General features: G+C 41.3%; 1 protein-coding gene across 7 annotated transcripts in view; it reads right to left on the reverse strand.

The window, feature by feature from the left end:
- Positions 1 to 5,932: 5,932 nt before the first annotated feature.
- msi2b (musashi RNA-binding protein 2b) overlaps positions 5,933 to 25,785 on the reverse strand; it is a gene marked incomplete at its 3' end in the record, with an annotated part of 208,271 nt that continues 188,418 nt past the window's right edge. For 3 of the 7 annotated variants that reach the window (XM_080525246.1, XM_080525240.1, XM_080525245.1), the window contains exons 12-14: positions 15,867 to 16,049; positions 11,725 to 11,924; positions 8,860 to 8,901 (exon numbers count right to left, since the gene is read on the reverse strand). In XM_080525246.1, coding sequence (XP_080381372.1) covers positions 8,860 to 8,901; positions 11,725 to 11,924; positions 15,867 to 16,049 — 425 coding nt within the window. Of the gene's footprint in view, positions 5,978 to 8,859; positions 8,902 to 11,724; positions 11,925 to 15,862; positions 16,050 to 25,785 lie in introns of those variants that run through there. The other 4 variants (XM_080525243.1, XM_080525241.1, XM_080525244.1 and 1 more) reach the window with 4 other exon arrangements.

Genomic DNA, 25,785 nt, shown 5'->3' on the forward strand with positions numbered 1-25,785 from the left:
GATAGGGGGTGGTGACTTTACTTTCTTGTGATTGAACAACTGCTCTGTCAAGAATGGAATAATAGACCCTCCTACTTTAACTTCAAGGATGAAAATAGTCATGCCCAACTGTCAATGAGTTTGATGTGTGGAAGAGACGGGAGCATCCACAAGAGATGAATTAGCTTTTAGAATGTTTGGAGAGGATGCTCAGTCTATGTAATCTGATCACAGCTGAGATGGCACGGTTTGATTTTAACGAGTCACTAGTACACAAACATGATGGGGGGGGGGGATGACCCCCAGCTTTGAACGGGTTGAATATCAGGTTGAATCTCGTTTTGAGTCAAGGGGTAAAGTGCAGTTAGAAAGACAGCATGACCCCCGCAAACCCCCCTCGTGTGGTTTTGTTCTCAACACTTGCCTCCTCAAATCCCAGAAGCATGAAGCGCTACTGCTCTGTCGTTACACATCATAGGTAACCTGGCTGACAAATCATACTGCTGTGTTGGGGTCTGAGTTATATAGGCTCCCTGCCATATTAGGCCGATATACCTGAATGTTGTGGTCGTTACACTCCAGGCAGGGAACTCTACAGAGCAGAGCCATCCAAACACGCCGAGCTTAAATGTATTACCATTTTCATGGATAATGGTTAAACTTGACATGAGTGTCAGCTGGTTCACCCAAATGCACAAACACAGTCAATTGTAACTGTAACATCGTTGACCTTTGGGAATGGGAATGGATGTAACACAATGAAATTACAAACACTATGGGCCAGATATTAAACTTTTAGTGTTTTAATTTGGGTGCATCTTCTACATTATGTTCCAAATATAATCATGTTATATCCCCACACCAATTAAGATAACAACAAATCCACAATAACAATAGATATAGAAATAAAAAAACTGAGTGAAATGGTTCAAAACAGTTTATTTTATTGTATTTTTTTCCTCCAGACAAACACATTGATTTCTGGACCACAGTAGAGGATGGAAACCTTTCACAAACATTTTTTATTATTATCATTATTTGAAAATACAAATATAAAATTATACTTTCCACATCTGATATGTGAGAGACCCCCATCCACTTATTTTATTTTTTACAACAGGGCTTGAGCAAGCCATACAAGAAGACCTGAAAGATGCTTTCAGACAGTCAGTCCGTTCAGTCAGCTCTCGTGGTAAAAAGTCCGTTAACATTAAAAAATGGGCAAGTGTTAGGAATGGGCAAGGCAATCAGAGAGGATAAACCCTACATGGGAGCAGGAGAGAAAGCCTAAGGTAGGGTCATGTGTAGGACCAAACAGACAGTGTAGGACAGAACAGACTGGACATTAACCACTGTGCCGCTTCTCTAAACCTGCACACACACACACACACACACACGCGCATAAGCACACGTACACACACACACGGACACACGGACACACACACACACACACACACACACACACACACAGTCTCTCTCTCTGTTTAGCAGTGACCTGTGCCATTGTTACTCATTGACCAACTATCCTTTACACCACAAGTATCAGCGACAGTATCTACATCCCACATTTTCCAGTACAGCCATGATGCATCATGGGGGGGGGGGGAAACTGTGTTTAACATGGTACAAACAGTGTTGGCTACTTAAAACATTTCAAATAGAATAGTTTAATCTGAAATGAAGGTTAAGCTTTGAGAAATATTCCAAAGATATTCCATATAGATATATACACTCATATTATCCTTATTCTTTGTATATACGTACGTATATACATACAGTATGTACCTGTAATTACAGAATGTGTATGCTGTGAATCTTAATTCAGTGACGGGATGATTGTTTGGCCATTGCCTAGCACTTGCCTCAAGATTCAAGTTTAAATGGATACGGTAGTACGCTCCAAATATCACCTTCCAGGTCGTTTTTTTTGTTCTTTTCATGTTTTTTTAAACTAACCAATGATTATCCAATGATAAACTAGTCTAGTAAGATGTGTAACATTCATCAGCTGTAAACTGCCGTCAATGTGAAAAAGTACAACAGAGCCATGCTACCTTAAAGTCCAAGCTACAAGATCAAATCCCCCAAAATGAAAAAATACATTAAACTCATGAACATGGTGTCACCTATTTCTTTTTTTTTTAAAGACCAGCTTTTACTTTAATCAAATAATAAGCCAGGTAGTGATATCCTTAAAGGAACATTTCAAACAAAGGTATTATCTTGCAGTCTTACCAGCTACTGGTTAATCTTTGTATTACTCTTGCTCTAGTGACATGATGTTGCCATAAAGTCACACTTTCTGACTAGGTTAAAATGAGCATTATCCATAATCTTGGAGGGAATGCATGTGTGACACTGCAAACACAAGCATATCCTACCTGCATTCTGATTATGCATTTCTAAAATGTAATAGTATTTAAGACTGTAAGTCTAGTTTCACTGAATTTGTTGTTTGTCCTATACCAACTCAGCAATATGTTTTGCACAGTCTCGTTTTTTATATTATTTATCAAAATAAGCGTTTTTATAAATATCTCGAGATTTATCAGAATAAGCCTGGATTTTCCTTTAGCAACGTTAATAGAATACCACCCAGAAGGAGTTTGAAAGAATATAATATAAAACAAAACAAATTGATTTGATTTCAAAAGGACTTAATGACACCCCGACTTTGATTAGAGTAAAGAGCTGGTTCCATGGTTCCCGCATTAAAAATAATTCACTAAAATGTTGTTGATAAACTATGTTGACACATAACAAAACAGTATCCAAAAATAGTAGTGCCATTGGCAACAGTGATATTTCTAAGAGTACAAACATTACAGTTTTTATTTAATGATTAATGATATCCATAATAGTCATTATTGTTATTATTACCATTTATCATCATTAATCTGTTGTAACTTTCTAAATATAATATAATGTTTTTCCCCATTCATGTAGTAAAATCCATCCTATTCATAATTATAGCTTGTGTCCCTCTTTAAAAATAATCATAATAATAGTACTTAAAAAAACTGTTTTGCATAACTAGCGTTAGCATTTAAGGTAGTATGGCACACCCCTTTTTAAACATTCAAGGGTGGGGATCCAATTAATGCCTTGTTTACAATTCGGTCTTACAGCAATTTCTTCTTCAAATGTCTTCAATGAGAGCTTTGGTTAGCTGAAACCATGTGAGATCAGCAAAACAGAAAATAAATTTAGAAAAATGCTACAGAAACAAATGTCAGCATTTCTGTGTAACTATGATTAATTAATAAGATAAAGTTCTATCCTTACTCATTCTAAATCTGCTAATAACTACATCTACTTCTTAATCTTAACTACAAAACATCTACCACTAGTCACTAGGAGAGAGAGAGAGAGAGAGAGAGAGAGAGAGAGAGAGAGAGCGAGAGAGAGAGAGAGAGAGAGAGAGAGAGAGAGAGAGAGAGAGAGAGAGAGAGAGAGAGAGAGAGAGAGAGGCGGGGTCAACAAAGAAGTGTATAGATCACTACACTGGCATCAAAGACAGCACTCTGTTACAAGGTAATTAGACATTTTCTTTTTTTTCACACTTTACTGAAATACATTGATGATAAACATAAGATTATTGTATAAGGTGACAGGGAATGGAGAGAGAATTTGATGGATGTACAGTACATAATATTATTGTTAGCATAATAATTATTATTAATATAATCATTAACAACCACAAAAATATTGATACAAATCCTTCTGATTAAAAATGTAAATCATTCAAGGGAACATATGTTTTCTATTTTGAATTGATAATATACATGTTTCGATTTTTTTTGTTAGTTTGATTATTACTTCATCAAGCCCCCTTTTTATTTAAAAAGAATCCTGCATTCTGCTTCACCTGGTTGTTGAGTGAAGTGAAATGAAATGAAACAAAAAAAGAGGACATTTCGTAAAACAAATCTGCAAAGAGATAAAACAATACACTGTAATCAATTAATATATTTAAATAGCATTTCAGATTTATAAAGAGGAACTTTTATTTGAGCACATCCAGTCCCTATTGGCAGGAAATTAGTGCAGAGGCTATGGAATAACATTCTGCTCAGAGTTTTCCTTAAACTTTTTATTTGGCTAGCTCTAAAATGCTTATATCTATGGACTAATTTGTATGGGAGAAATATTTTCATTAACATACAAATCCATTGGGCTGAAATCCAAGAATTTTGCATTCCAATTCCAACAGCCAATATCTTTCATCTCTGTCTTAAATAGTGATTTAAAAAACAAAACAATCCTTCATATACAATATTGCCCAATCAAGACCATTTCAAATAGCAAAGACTTGAAATGTTCAAATAGAATATGGTCACATACTTCCTATTGTCACAGTGCAACAACTTGGTAATTTCAATCTGTTTACTCCTAGAATAAATTAATTTGTTATCTCTCCTAAGACTAAATTCACTGAGGTAATGGTAGAAGATGTTTGCCTTACTAATTAGTTCAAGACAACATCCAATGAATTTAAAATATGCATGACTTGAAATATTGCCTCTGACACATTAAAATTAGGCCCTCTGTTCAAATGGGCAAACAGCACTAATAAGCAAAACAAAAATGGAAACAATCATAACATATAAAATGAAACAGCACACGCAGATCGGTATGAAATGCCTGGACACTATTCAACATCTGGTATTTTTTCAACAGATACAAAGTAAAAGTGTGCTTTGGATTTGATCACGTTTTCTTTTTTTGTACTATTGACTTCAAAAGTCCCAGTAAAAGCCTTTCACTTGTGAGTGCCAAAAAGGAATTGAACAGGTACAGTAGGTGTCCTCTTTGAAAGACATTATGCGTCCATGTCCAGTGTTAACCTTGTCGTCTTTTTGAAGCTGTGCACATCTTAGCTCACAATGTAGACAATATGCTGGTATGACATTAGCACAGTATAAGAAAGCTGACAGTATTTACAGAGCAAGCCAACAGTGTTCTTGTAGGATCTCGTCCTCAATGGGGTTATCATGGCCTTTGTACTGCAAATGATGATATATCATATCATATAGTTTTCAATGTCCTCATCTTTGACAGATGCCCTCTAGCACAGTACAGCCTTTATGATAAACCACAACAAATGGTATCGTAATCTCTCTGAAACGATTATATGCAGTGACTGGAATAATATTTACAGTTATTTGTCTTTTTTAAAATTTGAATTCACAAAGTATTAAAAGAAAAGTCTTCTTTTTTATCTTGACAACAAAAACATTTTTAAAACATTTATAAAAAAGGACTGTGAAAATATTGTAGTCCTCTTATTGCCCAAAATAGGTAAATATGGTTAACTACATTACAAGAAACAAAACCCCAAATAGCTCCTAAGATTTATAAGTTTACCATCTCTTTTTTAACTTCAATTAACACGGACTCTATTCAAGCCTCACTAGTTAATATCAGTTGTCTTGTGTGTGCAAACTTATGCCTGAAGATGTTTTCATTACCAAAAAAACCCAAAAACAAATAACCATTGCAACATAGTAATCTCCAAAAACGGAATACCCCCCCCCCCCAGTAATAAACAGAAATAAGCCAGTTTACATACTGCATACATAGTTACTCTTTTCAGGGAGTACAACACATACACAAATAATGAATACCAAGTTTAGATTAACTAGAATTAATCGTCTGTGATTAATTCAAAGGCTACACAGAAACTAAGAAAATAAACTATTAAAATAAGGAAAATGATAATGTAATTTTCTTTTTCTTAAAAATCCTACAGAAAGGTCATGGGTTACAGCTGGATATAAAGTATCTGAAAGCCAGGTTTTGATTATAGTACAGCAGATCGTTGTATCTTTTTCTGAGATGATTTTTCTGACATTTTTCTTTTGTTCTTTACATGGTGCCACCTCCACTCTCCTTCTCTGGGTTGATGCTGTAGTGCTTGGCGTTGGATGGCATCACCTGTACACAGAAGCAGTTAGAAACTCCGGCCTGTCTTCCCCGGGCCTCCTGAAATACTCTGCTGAAATCAGAAACAAACACATTCAAGGGCCAGTTAACATCAAAAGCTCTTCCCCCTCAATCTCCATGGCATAGATACAATATGTTGTGTCTGAGAGATTTTCAACAGCCTATATGTTCTTATGTGTCTTACGCTCTTCATGCAGTTGGATTTCTGAAGCATCACTTCATTTCAATTTCCGCATGTTCTGTCCAGTAATACGTCAAACTTGATTGATAGCAACACTACTGGCAATTTTACAGAGGGTGGAACTGTTTAAAGCTAAAGTTGAAGGGTACTAAACCAAATTAAACTGCTTCTCATTTCAACCCTAACCTTGTGGGGGAGAAAGCTATGGTCCCTGTGTACACTCAGAGGGCTCTATTTTCAGCCGGTGCAAAATGGACGCAAGTCCCAATGCAGGCATGTTGGAAATGTGTGTCGCCGCTAACTGGTGAAAATACCACAGCACTGAAGCACTATATCGCCTGCGCTCAGGTGGGCAGAGTAGTGGTAATAGAAGCATATTCATGACGATGAGCAGGTAAAGTGCCTTAGGTGGGCTGAAAGATTCTGGCCTTGAAAATAGCACTAATATTTCAGACACAGCCCATATCGCTACCACCCCTGCCCTGCGCCAAGACTGTTTTTCTTACTGTTGAAATATAGCCCTTAGAGTGTTCCAAAAGGGTCCTTCGGCTGTCTTTATAGAATAACGTTTTTAGAGCCTATGTAGTACCCTCTCTCTGAAGATGGGTTCAAAGGGGTCTCCCACAGGGACAGCAGGAGCACTCTTTTTTTGTTCTAGGTAGAACCTTTTGTATAAATATCTCCTTTTCCCAGAGTAGTGGATGGCCAGGCAATAAGATCTCAGTTCAGACACAACATAGCAGGTGGCAGAGCCACTGACACTGTACCACACAAGGCTTATGAGGCAGCAGGCTTGAGCATCACTCCCAGTGTTAGTGTATACACAGCATGCACAGAGAATAGCAATAGCGCTCAATAGTGCCGCTTATACACTATCACCCCATGTCCAAGTGAGCCAGTGTACTAGCGCCAGAGAAATGTATAGCCAAGAGTATCAATAAGTGATTACTTTGTAGAATGTCTGCGAATGCCACTACATTCCAAGGTGGGCTGTAAACAGGAAGAGTGTCTCAGTTCTATGGTTTTCTGGCACAAGCACACACTGGCTTGCTTGGATATAGCTTGACAAGCAAGTCATCTACAGGTGAGATGAGCGGTTAGTAAAAAAAAAAAACTAAAGAAACAATAAACAGGTTTACAGACAACTGTGCTTCATTCTGTTGCTTTCTCTGATGGCTGGAATGATGCGACTGTAGATGGCCCTGTCTAATATTTGAAGACATACTAGCAGCCCATTTGAACTGTCAGTATCCTTGACTTAAAAGAGCTCTGCTCACACAATGTCCACCCACTGTTTGGACCAAGTGAAAATATGAAATCGGAATCTAGAGCAACGCACATGGCCAACATAATGCTACATCACTGCCTGCTATAACTCTTCACTGTTAAAAATAAATAAAAATAAAAATAAAAACAGTGCATGCATACAGAACCACTATGCCAACTACAGTACATAGGGTCCAATTACTGTCCATCTCATTTACAGCAACAGTTGCTTGGCAAAGAGATACCAGGGAGAGAAGAGCAGTGTGGACGAGATGAGTCATTTGGAACCTGTGGTATTGTAACTAGTTTGACACTGGCACTGGAGCAATGACAAGGCCAAAGTGACACCATTCAGTCACACACCAGCATTTCAGATTTTTCGACCACTTGAGTAACGGTACCTAATCAAAATGAGTACCTAAAAACCACCTTTTTCATTCTACTTCAACACTGCTCCTAACAGACTAATAGCTATGAGGGTTTGTGAAAAGGCGGGGGGGGGGGGAGAGTGGTGTTGCTGTTGGGCAACTCTAGTTCTATAGTAACTATGACACTGCCCTGAAGCAAGTAGTCTCACTATATAGACATGTATACACAAGCTGTCACTTTCTCCTGCTCACACAGACTCTCTCTCTTTCTTTCTCACTCTCATACTGTACATGCTAACACACAGTATACACAGATGCAGATAGCATTCACACATTCCAGTTGAAGTATTGGAGACCCTATCCAACATGGAGGTGAAGAGGACTGGACTGGGGAGGGTGGAGGTGCTGTGACCTCAGGTGTGGAAGGTTCCTGGGGGGTGAACCAGTGCACAGCTCCAGTTCCTCCCACAAAAGCTACCTCAGCTGAATAGTGAACAATCTATCTAATCTGTTCCTGGCAAAGCCAATGTTAACCACATGAACGAGGACTGATTTGGGTGATTGCTGAATTCCAATGTAAATCCTCATTGGCAAACATGAGAGAAAGCAACAGTGGGGGAAGCAACAGAGGAGTTTGCATAAATAAACCAAATACACGTCTCATTTGCAGGCTAGAGCTTCATACAGAACACATGCGTACAGTACTCTAGAAATGGGGTAACTAAGTTGCAGTAAGAGGGATGAGACAAGGGGCAGGGACATAGAAAAAAATATAATTAGAAATGAGCATTTCACCGTCACACCATTTGTTTTACTATGGAATATGATACCGACCTTAACTTTACAAAGGGTTTCATAATTCTATTAATTCAAATAGTGTCATATTTGACATAAAGCACAAACTATGACTGTCTCCACTAAACCCTGTGAAAAGTTTTGTCATGAGTTTGAGGAAGAGGACATTAGCATTACGGAGGAAGGAAACAGGAAATGAAACAACTCAAGAAAACTACAATGGGAGAGATGGGTTGTTATATAGTAGAAAAAGACTAGAACATTATAGAAATGGCACATACTGTAATACCTCAAATGAGATGGCAACCAACCACTTGTTAGGTTTCAATGGTATCCATTTGTAAAAGCTGTCGCAATCAACGGTCCCTAGAAGTGCACAGTTAGTACTTTTTGTCAGTATGCATTTCAGAGAAATGTTTAAAAAAAGAAAACTATTACTGTTGAGTATATTTTATTCATAGGATGTAGCTGCTAACATGAATGGAAATTGGAATCATTTTTTCTCAAGTCAGGCGCAGCATTTAGGCACCAATGTGGTTCTTTACAGTAGGTTTGATTGTGGTGAATAGCCACTATGGGGTGGGTCTCAGGCTTCTTGTGGAGCATGTCGACCTGTATGTGTCCCAGAAAACAGGACTCTTTATCGACAGCATTCATGAAATCAAACTATTTCTTAGTCATGTCATGGGCCAGTTACTATGATAATATCAATATTCAATATTATTGAAACCCATCCAAGATCTTTTATATTTAACATCTTTGATCAATGTTCAGTGTCCAGGTGAAACTGAAATAAATAATTAATATGAAATGTAATCATTTTCAACAAGTAGCAGTCATTTGAGCCAATTAAATGTTGCTGCACGAGAGAGAAGAGCCTTCATTGGCTCGTTACAGGGCTAGGTCGTGACCAGTTCTGCGTGTTGTGAACTGTGGTGTTTTTTAAAGCTTGTGAATACAGCAATCACCATAAAAATGTATCCATGCTGAGCATTTTTTTAAAATAATTTGCTCTAGACAAATACTGTTAGCAAAGACTCCTTTTTTTCCTCAACAGGGTTTTGCAAATACTGCAGGGTCAGTAGAATTCTAAAGCAAGTTATCACATTCATGCTAACATATTTTAATCAAATCACCAGAATAACAAGACATGCAAAAGAACAACTTCAGAAATGATACAAAGATGCAAATGGAAGTACTTCTCTGAATGTATTGTCACCCCCAATCCATGTTAACTTTTAATAGCCAATGTTCCAAAAAAGAGAAAGGTGTTTTCACCAAGTCATATATTTGGCACTTGATAACAAATCTAGTGTGACCCTCAATGATGTGTCAGTGATTTGATCATGGTTAAGCAGAAGGACAAAATGCCACTGAGGTCACATTAACTATATTGTACAAATTACCATACTGTATGCCTGCACTGGAACACAACCACTGTACAATGGGCATCAATGACCACCACACATATATAAACTTTAAACACTGATATTCAATAGATGTTGAAACTTAAATATAAAGTTCACAGCAATTTAATTCAAATGTAGGTTAGGAGGGCCATATATAGCAACAGCATCAAATATTTCTGAGGAGGGGATTCTGAGTTCCAGTGGTGCCTGTCATTTCTGAAATATAGAGGAGCAATCTCCCCAACCTACATTTATTTTTATTGAGGTTGAAACAAACTGTCTTTGAAAGTCAAGCAGAAGGTGACATTCCAATTGCAGGATAGTTCTACAGTTAATGAATGACCCATCTGTTCTGAGAGCCAATATGATTCACTTTCAATTACTGTAACATGCTAGGAATGCATTGGTAGGAATCAAAGTTGTCCAGAGAATGAATTTGAGGTGTGTGTGCAAGGCACAATGAACAGTGACCCAAACACACACAAGGCCTTATTCAGTTTAGAGGTTTGGGTTTTAGACAGGAGTTCAAACAAGGCAAGAGGTATTCATTCTCACTGTGGCAGTGGACTGGCCTTTCGTTACTTATCATTCCTTTTCACAGTCTGCTCACATTATCAATACACTCCTCACAAGGTTCCAAACTAAAGGAATGTGGATAATGAATGTCAGTAGCTTCAAAGGTATTGAGAAATATGACTAAGACACATGTTCACAGTCTATCATTGTCTTATTGATTAACATTTTGCACTCTGAACTGAGAGACCCTTTCAAAGGCTGGCCCTGGAATTCCTTGTTTGTAAAAAAGAAAATGACCCCAATCATGACCATTGTTAAAGTGAAACTAAATACAGAGAAAACATCTAATTGGGTGATTATTGACCTGGTTGGCGCATGAACAAAAGCACACTGACACATCAGAGAGGTGATGACGGGCGGGCCGAGTTCACAGTTGGTTATACTGGAGCTGACTGAGAGAGAGAGGGATGTGTGAAAGAGGAGATGGAAAAATGCTGGCAATGAAACACAACACCATAGGGGCAGGCTACCTGTCTGGCACTCAGACCTTATTTGGCATTTACGTAGAATGGCAAACATTCACACTGCATTTCACCACTTTTTTTTTTGTTGTTGCTTACTGCAAATACTAAAGGTATAGAAACCAGGCACAGTGACACTAGGCGCACCGAGTGTCTGAATAGATGTCTGATTCAAGTGGTGCAGTTAGAGTGAAGAGATTGCCTTAAGATCTCTCTTGATTCTCCGAAATAGTGAAAGTGTCTTGGGAAAAAAAAAGGGATACATCTGTTTCTATTGACACTGCACTGGCACTATCAAATGTGATACGCATTACTTCATGCACAGTGCTGGATATAGCCAACAATTCCCAGGAAAAAACATACAAAGTATTCGACTTTACAAAGCGCTGGTATTACGCAGCATATTTCTGTTTCACTTTTACCTACAGAATTGTGTGCTGACATTTTGTTATGTGTGTTTACTGTATGTGCACAGTTCAGTGTGTGCTGCCATTTTGGCCAGGTCTCTCTTATAAAAAAAGAAAAAAAAAGAGAGATTCTAAATCTAAACGGTAAAATCTATTTTTTCCCCCTCATATGCCAATGCATTGAAATGGACAGAGAAAGAGTGAATCAGAAGGATGATTGAGAGAAGAAGATAAGATGAAGGGGGGAGTGGGGGGGGGGTTCAAAAAGGAGGTGAAGGAGAAATAGAGGATGAGGTTGAGGAGGTGGAGGTGGAGGTGGAGGAAGTGCATACTTACAGCCATGCTGTGCCCGAAGCCAGAGCCAGGCTGAGGACTAGCAGCACTGATGTAGTTGCCCACGCCAGAGTCCTGGCTGGCGTTACCATAGAGTTCAGCCACTGGGCCTGGACTGTTGGTGCCGGGGAAGGCACCAGGTCGCGGTGGGTTGGTGCCTGGAGGGGAAGCAGAGCAGCTATTGAACACCAGCTTTTGAGCAGCTATTGAGAGTGGCATGTGGCATGCACAGTACCATACATTTGCATTCCCCAAAGCCCTACATATCATGACGTCAGAAAAGGAAGACAGAAAGTTAACTCTTTTTTTTGCAGGGGGTGGGGGGGTTAAAATATATAATTAAATAATTTAAATGAATGATTTGTTTTCAATTTGCGATGTTTGGAGTGAGATATAGACATATACACCAAATGTATACATACAGTGGGGGAAATAAGTATTGAACACATCAACATTTTGTCCAGTAAGTATGTATTTCCAATGAGCCTATTCAAGTGAAATTTGCACCAGACTTTGGTGTTCAATACTTTTTTCCTGTTTCATTCCACTTTACTACAAATAACTTTATTTACATATGGACTTGTTGGAATGTTTAGATTATTTGTCTGGATTGTTTGAGTAAATACCAAAGTCTGGTGCAAATTTCACTTGAATAGGCTCATTGGAAATACATTAGGCCTACTGGACAAAATGTTGATGTGTTCAATACTTATTTCCCCCACTGTATACGGCAAGCCGTCTGACACTAAAACTACACACTACAGTGCTCATTTCACCATGTTCCGAAACAATATTGTATCTTGGATGCTCATGCACGAACTACGTTGCGTGTCTACGTATAATCATGTCATAATACAGAAGCATTCACATTCCATGCAAACTAAACAGGAGCAAAGAGTTAGGACAATGCAGAAAACTTCTTTATGAAATGGAAGATACGATTATTTTCTCCACTACTGAAGGAGCTGATCTCTAGTTCCGGGGATCATAACAACAGAATGGGAGAAAAGTGAGTCAGTTCTTTGGGTCCCCCCTCTCCTTATCATAACCTCTTTTATAGATCCCTCTACCTCGCATGTCCACCTGCGTAAAATATGACTGCCAGTTCATGAATCCCTCTGGTAAATTGCACATGGGGTTTCGGCACAACACCCCCAATCTAATCAACACCTGTCGCTAGGAGAGGCCCACCCCCCCACCTCTCTCTCTCTCTTGACTCATCCTTTAAAGATAAGATGGTGATTATCTTCTTCTCAGTGTCAGGGGTATCAGGCCTAGTTGGTGCCTGACAGCCAGGAAATTACACATGGTGTCCAGGGTAATGTGTGCTAAAAGACTGCATCATTGAGTCATATTTACTCCTCAGAGACACCCACATATTAAAGAGTAGAAAGACGGAGCCCACCACCCCCTCTACATCTCACTGTGTGTGTGTGTGTGTGTGTGTGTGTGTGTGTGTGTGTGTGTGTGTGTGTGTGTGTGTCTGTATGAGAGTTAGGTGAGGAGGGGAGTGGACAGACATTATAACCAAAGTCTGCAAAACAAACTAGACAACCTTGTCTGAGTATTTGGAGGGTAAACTATGTCTAAAGCGAGCAAGAGTCAGACAGGCGAGAGAGTCAGACAGACTGTCTTTTTAAAAAGTAGAACACGTCTAGGAGAAATCCCAGACCAATAATACTGCCAATTAAGAAATGAGGGAGTAAGAAAGGGGAAAGGGAGGGGAGGAAAGAAAGAAAGAGAGAGAAACCCTCAGGTGGGGATCTGAAATTTATTAATTGTTCTCGACCACTTGAGCCGTCACTGCCGTCAGCTCCAGATGACCCCTCTGCTTCAGTGTGTTGAAAAGACAAATTAAAATAAATAAAAGCAAGAGCATACATTAAATTAAAAACCATGGGAACTTCCAGCACCCATGCTGAGGTCTGCTCATTTTTCACCACGTACACCACTTAGTGACACACTCATTAATAAACTGAATATTAAATCGGCCTCTACTGAGGCCGGAAGCTTTAAGTTTGGTGCTGATGTTAACTGAAAGGGATGTCTGTTTATGTGCTCGATGTGAAGACTCTAAAATTATGAAACCCAGCTTAGGAAAGAGACAGAGACTGGCTGGGAATTTGAACAAACACGTTCACGACACAGTTTCAGTTTCTGTTTCAAAACGAGGTTCTGCTGATTCGACATCTGTATCACCATAAATAAATGAGTCCTTAAATGATGGCTTATGGTGTTTCTTGCACTATGGCGTGCATGGCTCACGACCACGCACGCACGCACACTTCAGCTGGTTAATAACTGCCAAAACGTACAGTGTCCTATCTGCGATTAAAAAGAAAGAAAGCAAAAGCTCTTAATGATTTAAAAACTTACACCAGGGTAATTACATGTTATTTTATATAGTGACAGTGCTGGTTAGTATCATGCACCATCTAGCATGTCCGCACTGTTGCACATTGTGCACATTATTCTTATCTGAGGGCTGCAGTCCTAATAAGACTGTTTTAAGCAAATACAAACTCTCTCTCTGTTTATACAGCCGGCAATATTCCACATAATTGGTGGACTCCGCTGAACCTCACATCCCCCCTCCTCCTCTCCATGTTCAACAGGATTTATGGTATTTAATCCACAGGCTACACTGCTTCTGTCACCCACTCTAATAGCTAAACATGACTTGAGGCCGATTTATACTGCAAGAATATCTGTGCGAGTCTTCAGAAGGAGACAAGATTGTACTGTACGTTTGCTGCATGCTCACATTTATAGTTTTGCACTATTGGTGATTTCAAAAGAAGGGTCACAATCACCTCCTCATTGCAATAATGTCTCACAGCACTTTCCACTCTCGCTGTATCAGTGAGGCTTTTAAGCGCCACAGGAGTAGAGAAAGAGAAACTAAGGTCCTGTATGTGTTTCTAAAGGCTAAATCATTCATGCTCTCTGCGCATGAGGGGCTCAAATGAACAGCTTTCCATTTCACAACATATAACTTGAAACACTGTTCATCTTAGTCAAGGTAAGACAATGGAATTGACTGCAGACATTTGCCCACAGGCAACATTTAGAGGAAGGCGGCTTTCTAATAGATACACAACAACCTCTTTTGTTTTCATGCGAAGTCAATATGTGGAGGAGAGAGCTATTCTTTATCAACAACGAAGAGGGGAACTTTCTGCTATGACTGTAGTTAATTGCATTTAAAAGATGGAGGAAAAAAATCTATAAAATAAGATGATTAAGCCCCTATCTGATTGGTTTCAAGGACATCTTTACTCAACTTATTTATGCCACTTGTCTTCTATTTGTCAGCAGAATGAAGCAAAATGTATGACAAGGTTCAAGTCTATATAAGCTCAATTGATCAGCCTAGATGGCCTCAATCACAATAGGGTTAGGGTTATCTCATACAAAACAGGAGTTGCTCATCTAGGTTATGTCTTTCATATTTATAACCATGAGTAGGTTAATCATATATAAATGTATTTCCCATGTGTGGTCACGCCAATTATGTTTCGTCGCCTCAAACAAAAAAGGTACAATTGAAAGCAAGGATGGAGATCAATATTTGAAGTTTTTTGGGGGGGGATAATATGAACCTTTTCAATATCCTTAAAGAAGATACTAACAACTTGCTTTAAATATTGGTCAGTTTCTGCACTTTAAAATAGCAAGGAAAAATTCAATTGCCACACCATGCATGTGGTATGGTCTCCAAAGTAGACTCTAAGTCTTTGCTAGAGTGCTACTGTAAACCTTTACTATGTAAAACGTTTATGTGAGGGATTGAAGCGTGATTTACTTTTACAGACCGGTGTCCCTCACTACCCAGTGGAGCGCATGAGCAGACTGATACACTGGTACACAGATACGTCAAACATCCAGGCCATGACAGAAAAATGAACCCACTTAATTTCCAATAGCAGTGCTATTAAAAGCATGCAGTGCATGCCAGGTTGAACCGCCAGAGTACTGCTACACCGCACAGTGCACCATACACACTCTGCTATCAGTCAACTCTCTGTCTTCCAAAACCCCACCCCATATTTCCTCTACCTCTCAACAACCTCCTGATGAATGAGCTAGAGGAGCTTGGCTGAATGGCATCATTGATTTAAAGGAAAGGAGAGGCGGGTACACACCTGGGCTCTTAAAGGGGTCCGGGCTGTGCAGGTGCTGGAGGGGGGAGTTGCAGGCGGAGGGGGCATGCTCACTGTGCAGCATCTGAGCAGCCTGGGGCCCCAAGGAGCCATAGTCCGCAAAGGAGGAGCAGAGCGCCCCCCGCTGGTCACTGGCCCCGGAATAGAACCCATAATCAGGGAACCCTGGGAGATAGGGAGGAGGGGGACAGGAGGATGGGATGGAGGGGATGGGGGGGGGGGACTCCATCATTGTGGAACAACTTTACACAGTAACTTCATGACTTGCCTTTGTTTGTTTTGTTGCTATATCTTTGTTGAATGGTATTGTGTTGTGGTGCAAGGCAAGGCGAACTAAACATCCATTACTGTTTTTCTCCCTGCTTTCCCCTCCAACAACCCCACAAGTAGTGAATGTGTGTGATGTAGGGAGCTGAAAACGCATTGGGTGTACTACACACACTCCAGCTCTGCTTCCTGCATCAATGCGCTCATCGATATGACAAAATATTAGTAATATACTAGTCAGTTCATGCTATCATTATGTTACTCATTGCAAAACACAGTCGTCTCCGATGTAAAATAAGGGCTCATCGGTGAACAATAATAGAAAGAGATTTTCCTAAAATAAGTCAGGAAATTATTAAGAACAATCAATAATTCATGTATGGCTTCTGCTCATAAATCAATGAGATTAGACCAGAAACTCCTAATTCCTTTTAGATTTGGGCTACCAGAGTTCTCATAATGTATGCAGTGTGAGCAGTATTAAAACCAAATCCCTGCCAATGACATTACTATACTTTGTATCGCTATACAAATACCGTACAGACTAATATCAACTTATATGTTTTGTAATAGTCTACTGCCCAAGGTTTTGGAAAAATACAAAACAGAAAAAGAAAAACTGAACAAGACTACTCATCCGCTATCTGTAGCTTTTGACAGCGAACATTACAGAGGGGAAGATGTTTTCCTCTCTCATCCCATCTAAGAGCCAGACTCCCACACAATACAGACACCTTGGGTGACCCCAGTACCTCACTTATTACCACATCGACCCCTTCATTGGATTGAGTGATTGTACAGTAGCCGAGTAAACCTCCAGGCTCTGTCTTTCAAACCCATTATTTTCCCACTTAATTAGTTAAGGACGAATGGTAGAGAGGGGATATACAGCATATAGGCTTCCAGTACAGCTTTAACAACCTCGCTATCCCAATATACTTATCCTATATACTTCCCTCTGTTTCCCTCCCCTTTTTCTCACAATATATTTGCTGATGCTCTTTCTCGTTAATGTTGATGTGTGGGTGAGGGGGGGGCTTATTGACATCGCCAGCCCATGCTTGCTCTCATAGGTGGGGGTGTTACGTCCCTTGTCCTAACATGCTGTGTTTTTGTGTTCCCGTCTGTCTCCTTTAACTGGTATTTAATTAAGCCATGTTCTCAACCTGAGAAGTGAGTGCATATCAGTCTGAACCATGCCTAGCCTCTAGTCTGTATCATCCCCCATAGTCAAAGCCTTAGCGTGAAGAAGTTGCCTTCGGCAGGGGGGGGATGGGGTATCCATAGAAACAGGCCTGATTGACCTCATGATTAAAGAATGATGAAATGTGTTGACAATAAGCTACCTGTAGTGACCTTGTTTGCTAGCTGCTAGACCTGAGTATTCATGTCTGGGAAACCAACAGGCTCTGTCACATGCTGTTCCAGGGAGTCTCGGGTCTACTCATGTCATGAGAACAGATCATTTTCACACTCCTGCTGGCCTGACTAAAGTAACTGAGCTTCCTTCACTTGACTACTGAAGAGAATGTTAATAACGTCTCCATCAAATTACACATGTTTATGGAATTGAGTAATCAATAAAACACTCCAGCGCTACTGAGACAACAGATGCACATGCTTGGATGACACTGCTGGCTTCAAACTCTCAAGGAGGAAAGATTTTAAAGAGACAGAAGGAGAGGTTAAGGATGCATGGACCCTCTCTCCTCCATCTCGACACAAGAGAAGGATGACTACCCTGCATCTTTATTCATTTAATAAAGGAGGCAACACACACACACACACACACACACACACACGCACGCACGCACACACGAACTCACACACACACACACACACACACACACACACTTAGGTTTAATCCATTTTTGATGTGTGCGCTAATAGCCGGGTGTCCTTGAGGTTCAAAGTGATTTCTGAGCTCCTCTCTAATTAGAACAAAGCCACGCATCCCGTTCTGTTTCCTCTCATCTTCCTAATTAAATCCTTAACAACAAACAAATGAAGACCTTTACAGAGGACCGCACCACTGTCTCCCACGCTAGTCCAACAGAGGAGGAGGAGAGGAGGAGGGAGGTCCCCCGGCTGCAACCTCCTCTTTGTCTCCCAGTCCTCCTGCCATCTACCTGCTGTGATTGGCAGGCAGTCTGCAAACACCCCCCCCCCCCCCCTCCCCCAAATTCAGAATAGCAGGAAACATTAGGAAGGATTATGTTTAATAATCTATATTATTTTATGTGGTTGCACGCACACATGTGAAGTCACAGGCACGCACACACACCAAACACACCAGGTGGTTTTGACATGGCACAAATTCACAGACAAACTCAGAGTCCTTGGCTGCCTGGTATCATCCTCCACCCCAGTGAAGGTCTTATTTAACAAGCGCACACACCAACACATACATATACACATACACACATACACACATACTAGTCCGAGAAACTAGTCCGGGCCCACATACTCACACGCCTCCCGCCCAACCTGGATCCATACCAGTTCGCCTACAGAGCCCACAGGTCCACAGAGGACGCCATAGCGACGACTCTCCACGCCACTCTATCCCACCTGGAGAGGGGAAACAGCTACGCGAGACTGCTCTTCGTGGACTTCAGCTCCGCCTTTAACACCATCCTTCCAGACAGGCTAGTGACCAAACTACTAGACCTGGGTCTATCACACTCTATATGTGCGTGGATCAAGGACTTCCTGACCAACCGCCCCCAGAGGGTGCGGGTGGGCCCCCACACCTCCACAGCCCTCAGCCTCAGCACTGGGTCACCCCAGGGCTGCGTGCTAAGCCCCATCCTCTACAACCTCTACACCCACGACTTCACCCCCATCCACCCCAGCAACTACATCGTAAAGTTTGCAGACGACACCACCGTGGTGGGATGTATCTCGGGGGGGGACGAGGCGGCGTACAGGGATGAGGTAGAGCAATTGAGCAAGCTGTGCAAGGTAAACAACCTGCTGCTAAACAAGTCAAAGACCCAGGAACTCATCGTAGACTACAGGAGGAAAAAGTCCGAGATCCTGCCCCTGCTCATCGACGGAGAGAGCGTAGAGATGGTCTCAAACCTCCGTTTCCTGGGACACATCATACGGGATGACCTGGCCTGGAAGGACAACACTAAAGGCACCATCAAGAGGGCACAACAGCGGCTATACACCCTGAGATGCCTCAAGAAACAACACAGCAAGCAGGAGATGCTGGTGGCCTTCTACCACGGCGCAGTGGAGAGCATCCTCACCTTCGGCATCTCCAACTGGTACCACAGCTGCACGGCAGCGGAGAGAAACGATCTACAGAGAGTCGTGAGAACAGCACAGGGGATCACCGGCGCCACCCTCCCCTCTCTGAAGGAGCTGTACGAAACACGCTGTCTCAGGAGGGCCTCCAAGATCTCCAAGGACCCGACCCACCCTGGGCACGAACACTTTGTCAAGCTGCCCTCGAACAGGAGGTACAGGACCCCGGCCGCTAGGACAAACAGACTGAAGGACAGCTTCTACCACAGGGCCGTCAAGGCCCTGAACACAGAAAAGGCCTAAGTTCTGGGCCCAGGACAAGTCCGGACGGATTGTAATGGCAGCTAGTGCTGAGGCACAAACATGTACATTTTCAAGCCTGCAAACTGTGACACTTTGTGATTTTATGCATCTATGCTTTTTCCAAAATGTGTTTCTTTTTCCTTTCTTAAACACCAGGGGAGCCTCCCCTCCTAAATTTCGTTGTTTGGTACCTGTACTGTAACAATGACAAATAAAGTCTATCTATCTATCTATCTATCTATACACACACAAACACATACATATACACATACACACACAAACAAACACACATACACATACACACCAACACATACATATACACACACAAACACACACATACGCGCTGAAACACACGCACGCTCACACATTTACAAGGTCTTACCAAACAAAGCCGTGTAAAATGATGTCCTATTCAATGAGATCACTATTAACACACTACCTGTGTAAAAATTAGGAATAAAATGCTTTTTAAAAAGCTTGTCTATTCACAAACTACAGAGGCTGCCGATTTGCCATCTTGTTAAATGGAGGTGCTTGATTATTGTGGGGAGCTAATTCTCTTTTCTGCACATTCAAATGATTCTCTTTGAGCATACATTAGTATGTTCAAAGAGAATCATTTGAATGTGATGAAAAGAGAATTGATGTGATGTTTCTATTGCATGTTCTCTGTCCATTATGTAGGAGAATAGGAGATGCACTCTTTAATGCTGTGGTGAATGACAGAGGAAATGGGGGATTTGCTCCATCTATGCCTCCTGTGTGTGTGTGTGTGTGTGTGTGTGTGTGTGTGTGTGTGTGTGTGTGTGTGTGTGTGTGTGTGTGTGTGTGTGTGTGTGTGTGCGTAGCATTGCTAACGAGACACAGAGCAGCAGCACTATTTCCAGAAGGGCGTTGATTGCATCATAAGGCCTTAGTCCCCTTGGTCCTCTGGCGTGGCAACGTAGCAAACACAACACAAGACTCTATTCCGCCTGTTGCTGGCATGGCCAAACAGGTGTGGCAAGGAGGGGCTGTGGGACATGGTCCTTTGGGCCGTTACACAGAACTAGTGTTTTGCAAAAAAGCATCCAAGGGCTACAGAAATACAATATAAACAAATGAATGAATAAATGAATGAATAAGTAAATAGTCTTGTCTTTCATCGGCTGTTAGGAAACATATTGAGGTGATTTGCCGCCACGGTTTTGTGAGTGCTGAGTTGTGGGGTCTTTCTGTGTCAGTGGTTGTTGGTAATGTAAATGTTAATCATGTTGAAATGTAAGTATTCAAATGCAGTTTGACTAGAATGTAAATTGGGAGCAAAACATTGTTTGAGCCACGTGGGAAATACATCTGGTGTAAATGCAAATAACCGCTTACATTATACGGTTCTAAAGCATGTCGGCAGCTGGGACTTTCATCACTGTCAACAGCAACATCATGGTTGCTCGGCTAGATAAGCATCCATAACATACTGATTTAACACTAGATAAGCATCCATAACATACTGATTTAACAGTACTGACAGTCAATGGCCCTTGATTTGCTTCCGCTAAAGAGCGCTGCGCAACACTACGATGACCACTCAGCTGGTCATTTCATTCAGCAACGTTTCTTTTAGTATAGAAGCGGAATATGAGATGAAGATATCAATTGTCTTCGCCAATCAGTTTCTCACCATTGTCTCATGTCAGGTAGTGTGACTCTGCACTGATCGAAGCCCCGATAATTCTTCAATAAACATATTATTTAATTTAAATGTCTATGACATCATAATCTAACCACACAGCAAGCCTAGAGTGGGCGCCAAATTCAACCTGATAGTCCAAGCGCTGTAGAACACAAGCACATGTTTTGTAGTGGAGAGGTACTGGTGGTATGAGGGATTATCTCTGACAGCTACTGTGTCCATTATGATCAAATAAGTGTTTTTTTGGCTATTGGTAATTGAACATGGAATGGATAATTGTCTGCCTAAATTAGTAGAACATTTTTGTTGGTCGTGGCAGATTAGATACCAAATTACCAAAACAGTATTTGCACATGGTTTTAGTGTTGTGCAGTGCTCTTTAGTGGAAGCAAATGGTGACCCAATATGGTTTAGATATTTTTTAAATTAATTTGCTTTACAGAACTAAAACAAATGTTACGGGAAAGCATACGAAACTGCATAAGTCACTATTTGGATTCTGAAATAATTGGATCATCTGAAGTGGTTCTAGTGCTTTTAACATGTTTGAAATAGGGATGAGATCATTGGGAAATCGACTTCTCTGTCATTGTCAATGAGGAGCCCAAACCCGCTGTCTCTTTAACTATCAGCCATTTAAGATCGTACCCAAAACAGCCCTGTCTGTCAGCCTTAATGTGTCTAATGGAGGGGAAAATACTTAACACCTGTCCTGTCAGCGAGATTACTCACACGAAGTGTTTGTTGATGTAAGCAAAAAATAACTGTTGGCATTTAAAAAATCCTTACATAAAAATGGTAGTGGAGGAGCTGAGGACAAGCAGCCTGGAGGTCCAGTGCCAATCTTGGAAATAACATTTCTCACATCCACCTGCCCGGGGCAAATCTGTCACACACAGTGAACCTACCTGAAGGGACTCAAGAGTGTGTGTGTGTGTGTGTATTGTTCTCAAACCTGTCTTGTTTGCTCATACACACTGACCTTGCAATTACACCGTCACAGACAGACAGACACGTAAACACGCGCTCGCGCGCACACACGCACACGCACACACACACACACACACACACACACACACACACACACACACGCACACACACACACACACACACACACACACACACACACACACACACACACAACTTCTCAAAACCACCATCTAGGTATGTCGTCTATTCTCAAACACACTTATGGTGACAGATCTCTTAAGCAAAAACTGTCTATACACTTGTCAAATGTGATTCAAAGTTTAGCTTCGAATTTCAGAACATTCGCAATTAGCTCCATTTCCAGCAACGTTATTTGAACAAAATGAGGTGCTTTTTCTGTTCTGCCTGGAGTGGCTTTCAAACCCAATCTCAAACTGCCTTTTCTAGATGAATAGGTGACTAATTAACAAAAGGCGACTTCTTTTCAGAAAGCGAAGGCGGTTCATAAATAATCTATAGATAATGGCTCCTCATTTTGTGCTCAGATAGGCTGGGATAATGATAATATAATAGATGATATATCCTGAACCTCCGCAGAATAGGCCTACTGCCATCACCCCACACAAACATCTAATTTCCTCATTCAACACATGCACCTGCGCACACACTCTCGCACGCACATCTCCGAATTTTATCTCAGCACATGCACACACGCACGCACGCACACACGTACACACATACACGCGTGCACACACACGCACACACTGTCAAAATGTTACCTCTGCAGGCTTTTTGGTTGAGAGAATCTGTGGTTTAGCTGACCCTGGTCAGTCGGTCGACTGGGCTTCCATCTCCCAGCCTCCAGTTGGCTCGATGGGAGTTCAGTCAACTACTAGAGAAACTTTGTTTTCAGTTTTCTACTTGTGATGTACTTAGATGCCCTGCTTAAAATGTATGTAAAAAAACAAAACAAAAAACAAAACATTGAGGCTGATCTGCTTGACCTATTGCAGCTTTCCGCCTCCCTGATTGCGGAGTCATTGACATTTTAATCGGACTATTATCTCGGGTGCTATCCGCAAGGTTGGGAAAGGAGTCCATGTGCTCCCTCTTCATAAAATCAAGTCCGTCTTTTTTATTTCGAAATACCTACACCTTTAGTACACACAACCACTCAACCTTCCATCATACTCTGTCAAGAAAATAAACACAGGGAGAATAGAAGTGGACAGGAGCTCACAAATATGTGACTGCTTGCAAGCAGAGCAGGGTGGAATCCAGCACACACATATACTGTATCTATCTTCATCACGAGGACAGGCAGATGTCAGAGAGCTATGTGGTACATTTCCAGACCCTCTGGATGGGATGGCCTAGTTTGAGTAAACAGTAGAGTGAATCACTGGCTGTCCACACATGTCTATCAACAGGGGGTAATAGAGATTGGTGGAGCTGCTACAACACCAGGGTCCAGATTCACTTCACATGGAAGGGAGAGGGAAGAGCGCACATGCTTACGTTTATAGGACTTGATTGCCGTATCCGGATGATACTTGTGATCGGAGGTGGTGCCGGAGGGTAACCGGGGGTGCGATTTAAAGGCTTTAAATGATGGAGCTGCCCATTGTGTGCAAGTCGAGCTGTGCCAGTCGGTTAGAACCAATATTAGTGAGCGCCTACTATTCCTGTTATTTCACACATGCATGGTTTATATATAACTAACGAAATCAAAGATCAATAGTTATATAATAATTTATTATTGTACAATATTACCACAGTTTCAGAAGTTAGGCGCTTTGAGCTGAAATAAACAAAGACTGCAAAATGAAAATGATCGGATGATACTCATATCCGTAAAATGCCCAAATCTGTAACAAGAAATGTTTGTGTGAAGTGTTTTCGAATACTTGCCACACCCCTTATGCTTACCAGTATGCCTATCTGCATTTGTGTCTGTCTGTTTGTTTGCCTGTCTTTCTGTCTGTCTGTCTATCCAGCTGCATGCATGCCTGTTTGCCTGTCTGTCTACCTCTAGACATGAAGGGCTGTGCCGTCAAAAGGACCTCTCTCTACTTAATTATTTTCTCTCTCGCTGTTCTTCACTATAGAGTCGACATTATACAGTCGAGTTTTGAAGAGCCTCTGCTTTCCCCCAGACCATTCTGTTGTCACCTTTACCTTTACTTTGAGTCTGCTTTACATTAGACTTTTGCACAAACCATATTTGATGTATAATATGTATAACAGACCACAAAAGGACCCTGCTATCATTGAACAACTTCTGGGGATTGGGGGTGGAGTCAAGGGGTATAGAGAGAGACAGAGGCTCCCCTTTTCTACTGACTTCTACAATCTTGACGTTTCTAGTTCTCCCTCTCAGTGGAGAGACGACCCCCTCATGTATAATCAATACTACAGACCTTGAGTACTGGGAGGGCTTACAGTACACGCATGATCCCCTCTTCGCTAGGCTGTACAGCTGTAGCCATGATGAGAGTGTGAGCCTAAAAGCTCCTGTTCTGCCCTAGAGATCTCCATGGGTCTGAGGCGCTTGGTGGTGTAGCACACTAAGGCGTCGGCCATGTAATCGCAGGGTCTCCGGTTCAAATGTCATTCCACCCCTGTCTCACCAATCCTTCCTGTCAATCTCAACTGTCTCTATCCCAATAAAACTGAAATGCCCTAAAACATATATATATATATATATATATATATATATATATATATATATATAAAGAGAATAGTGGGAGGTGGATGCTGTTTCAGTACTGTAGGTGAGCAGAGGTTGATATAGTATGGATTGGAAAGGAGACTATACACAGCATATAGGGGAGACTCAGTAAGTGACGCCCATACCACACAATTGAGGATGGTGTGCAGGACTCTATGTAATTATGTTGCTGTATGAATCTATGTATATGTGTAACAGAGAGCAGGAAGTGTCAACCTCTTTTTGCCAGCAACATGTTGAGCTGTATGAGCCTCCAACCCTAACTGTCAGAGCGCAGCCCGGCGTCACCACAGCTACCCGAGGCCCGGCGTTCTGACAGCCAATTAGGTGGGCCGATCATTTCCCCGCCGAGTCAAAATGCTGCCTGTCAATTTCAGCCTCAGCGCTTGTTTTTCTCTCTATGTTCATTTAGCCATGTATGGCTGTGATCCGTGGATAAAGTCCAAGTGATTGATTAAGCTATCTGACTGCTGAATCAATGGCATGGGAGGAGGAAAGTCAAAGAGGAAGCCAATTTAAGTAAGACTCAGGAATCTGGACACTTGCTTAGTTAGGAGCGTGAAGAGCTGAATTAAGAGTCTAACTTGACACTCAAACACGTTTCAAGTAAATGCATTGATGTCAATGGGAGACTTTGAAGTTATGCTATTTAAAACTGATGTTAGGATCTGGCTCTAAAGGTTTGGTATACTGAGTACACAAGCATAGACAAGAATTACCACAGACATTGCAATAACATCACC

The sequence above is a fragment of the Nansenia antarctica genome (assembly GCF_963989245.1).
Source record: "Nansenia antarctica genome assembly, chromosome: 3".
In the NCBI taxonomy this organism is placed as follows: Eukaryota; Metazoa; Chordata; class Actinopteri; order Argentiniformes; family Microstomatidae; genus Nansenia; species Nansenia antarctica.